The following is a 2,632-nucleotide window of genomic DNA, read 5'->3' as shown; positions in this document are numbered from 1 at the left end:
ACTACGAGAAATGTTATCTCTTTAGTGATCTGCTGAGGATAGTCACCCGCCGTCACAGCTAGCGTTATCGCGCCCAAAGGGAACACCTTTGTGCCTCCAAATCCCACGAGTGGGGCGTTTGTTGGGGACAATTGTTCCCTGTCAATCCTCATCTGTTGGAATGCTGGATAGTATAGGATGTCTGCTGAGCTGCTGTTGTTAACGAGGACCCGGTGCATATTATAATCCCCTATCTGCAGGCTGACTACTAGCCGTCGTCATGAGGATGGTGAAGTCTTTGAGTGTCCTCTTCTGAAAATTTTATGACAGGGTTATCTATTCGTGGCATCTTTGGTACGGATCCTGTGAGTTGGACGCTATGGACCATTCTAAGGTAGGTCTTGTGGGCTTTCTTGGAAGATTCGGCTGCAGCTGTGCCCCCTACGATCATTCGTATGTCCCCTATGGGTGGTCTACGGCGCTCGTTCTCCTGTCGTGGGACCTGTTCCTCCGGTGTATCAGTTCTTTCCCTACTGACGAACCTTTGTAGCTTCCCCTGCCTGATTAGGGCCTCAATTTGCTGCTTTAGGTCATAGCAGTTGGCTGTGTCGTGCTTGTGGTCCCGGTGAAAGCGACAATACTTGTCTCGCGGTCTTTTGTTGGGGTCTCCCTTCAACTTTCCAGGGAAAGTCAATGCTCCTTCATTTTTGATTTGCATCAATACTTGGTCGATTGGGGCGGTTAACGAGGTGAAATTGGTGAACCTTCCAGTGGGGGGTCTGAAGCGTTTTTCATCACGTTGATCCCCGGTTCTGGCGACCTTTTGCCCCCTATCTTGTCATGTGTCCTCCTGCCTCTCCCTTTTCTTACACTTTTCCTCGAGGGCCAGCAGTGCATCTTCTGCATTCATGTACTTGGTAGCCCTGTAGAGAACGTCCGTCATGGTCTTTGGGTCATTCTTGTACAAGGAAAACAAGAACTTACCCTTCCGTAGCCCACTAGTAAACGCGGCTACGAGTATCTTATCGTCAGTTTCGTCAATCGAAAGGGCTTCTTTGTTGAAACGAGTTATGTAGGCTCGCAGCGTCTCATCTTCTCGCTGCTTGATGCTCGTTAAGCACGCGGTGGACCTTTTGTATCGATGTCCGCCTATGAAGTGTGAGGTGAACTGGGCGCTCAACTCCTTGAAAGTATTGATGGAGTTCGGTGTCAACCTACTGAACTAGACCCTCGCAGGCCCCTTCAACGTGGTCAGGAATGCCCTACACATGATCTCGTCTGGTACCCCCTGAAGGTGCATTAGGGTCTTGAAGGTCTCTAGATGATCGAGGGGGTCCTTGACCTCGTCGTAACTTTCAATCTGAGGCATCCGGAACTTTGGTGGCAGGGGGAATGAGTTGATGGACGCGGTGAATGGTGAGTTGGTTCTGTTCACTAAGTCGTCGAGATCAGAAGATACCCGCCCCTTGAGGGCGTTCATCATGACCTCCATCTGCTCCTTCATTGCCTGCATCTCGGTGATGATAGGTGGGGGAGCAAAATCCATGAGAGACGGAAGGCTCACGTTTTGCCGCTCCGATCGGCTTGGGGCATTGCTACCCTCTGGCTTCTCCTGCTCCCTTCACTCGGCACTGTTACCTTCCTGGTTTTGCTCCTGAAGGTTGGGTCCTGCATCCCTTTGTCGTAGCTGCTCCTTCAAATCATGGTTCTTCTTTGTGAGTCGTTCTACTGCTGTCATGAGAGTCTGGACCTGCCTTTCTAATGCAGTTGATCTCAGTGGATCGTCTTCTTGAGCGTTGTTGGTGGTAGCCATCGAGAGAGTGAGTACCATGCGACTCTTATGTCCGGGAGGCGATGATCTGGCTTAAACTTATCGTGTTTCCCACAGACGGCACCAACTGATGATGCCGTAATATCACCAGTGAGCAACATAATCCACGCTCGCTCAAGCTAACAACCTGCAAGAAGAAAGAAGTGATCTCGCCGTGAGCACCGGTGTGGTGTTGACCAAATACCCTCCGACGGTCAAGTTAGAATTGTTCTCAACTCTAGAGTGCTAGAGAGGGTAAATTATGCGTACCTTGATTCGCGAGGGTATTGAAGCTTTTATAGTAGAAGAAAGTCGGCTTTTCTTCCTTGGACTAGAAGTCTTTTCCTTATGGGGCTCTACTTTGAGCAATCCCAAACGTGATGGACAAACATTTCCTTGTAGGGTGGGTTTTTCATTAAGGCGGATCTTCTAGAATTATCCTTGTGTGGACATCCTGATTTCCCTAGGATCCCCTCGGATTTCAAACGTGTACACCAAGTATTTCAAGTGATGCTATGCCCTGGGCCCTTCCTTAATGTCGGCCCATGAGTCCGAATCCGCTAGGCCCAATGTTGCGTGATTTCTTACCCCTTCACATATCATGTTCATTAAACCTAAACAAGATCATATTCAATCAAATGAATGTACATATGAATGCATACCTTACCTCAATGCATCACAGCACCTATGCAACAATTGGATGGACATGAAATGCATGTTCATGATATATCAAAGAGTAATTGAAAGGAAAACCCTAATCTAACATGTGAAAGATAAGTAAACACAAACAGAGAAACAGAGACTCAAAAACATAAAAAGAGAACAAAACAAAGGCATATATCA

The 2,632-nt window shown here is 48.0% G+C and overlaps 1 protein-coding gene across 1 annotated transcript; it reads right to left on the bottom strand.

Moving 5' to 3' along the window:
- Positions 1-247: 247 nt before the first annotated feature.
- Positions 248-697, bottom strand: LOC126696520 (uncharacterized). The gene has a single exon (XM_050393243.1). The coding sequence runs from the start codon at positions 695-697 to the stop codon at positions 248-250; it is 450 nt and encodes a 149-aa protein (XP_050249200.1).
- Between the last annotated feature and the right edge of the window lie 1,935 nt (positions 698-2,632).

This window comes from Quercus robur, chromosome 8 (genome assembly GCF_932294415.1).
Source record: "Quercus robur chromosome 8, dhQueRobu3.1, whole genome shotgun sequence".
Lineage (NCBI taxonomy): Eukaryota > Viridiplantae > Streptophyta > Magnoliopsida > Fagales > Fagaceae > Quercus > Quercus robur.
Note: the sequence above shows the minus strand (reverse complement) of the source record. Positions and strands in the feature narration are given on the sequence as shown.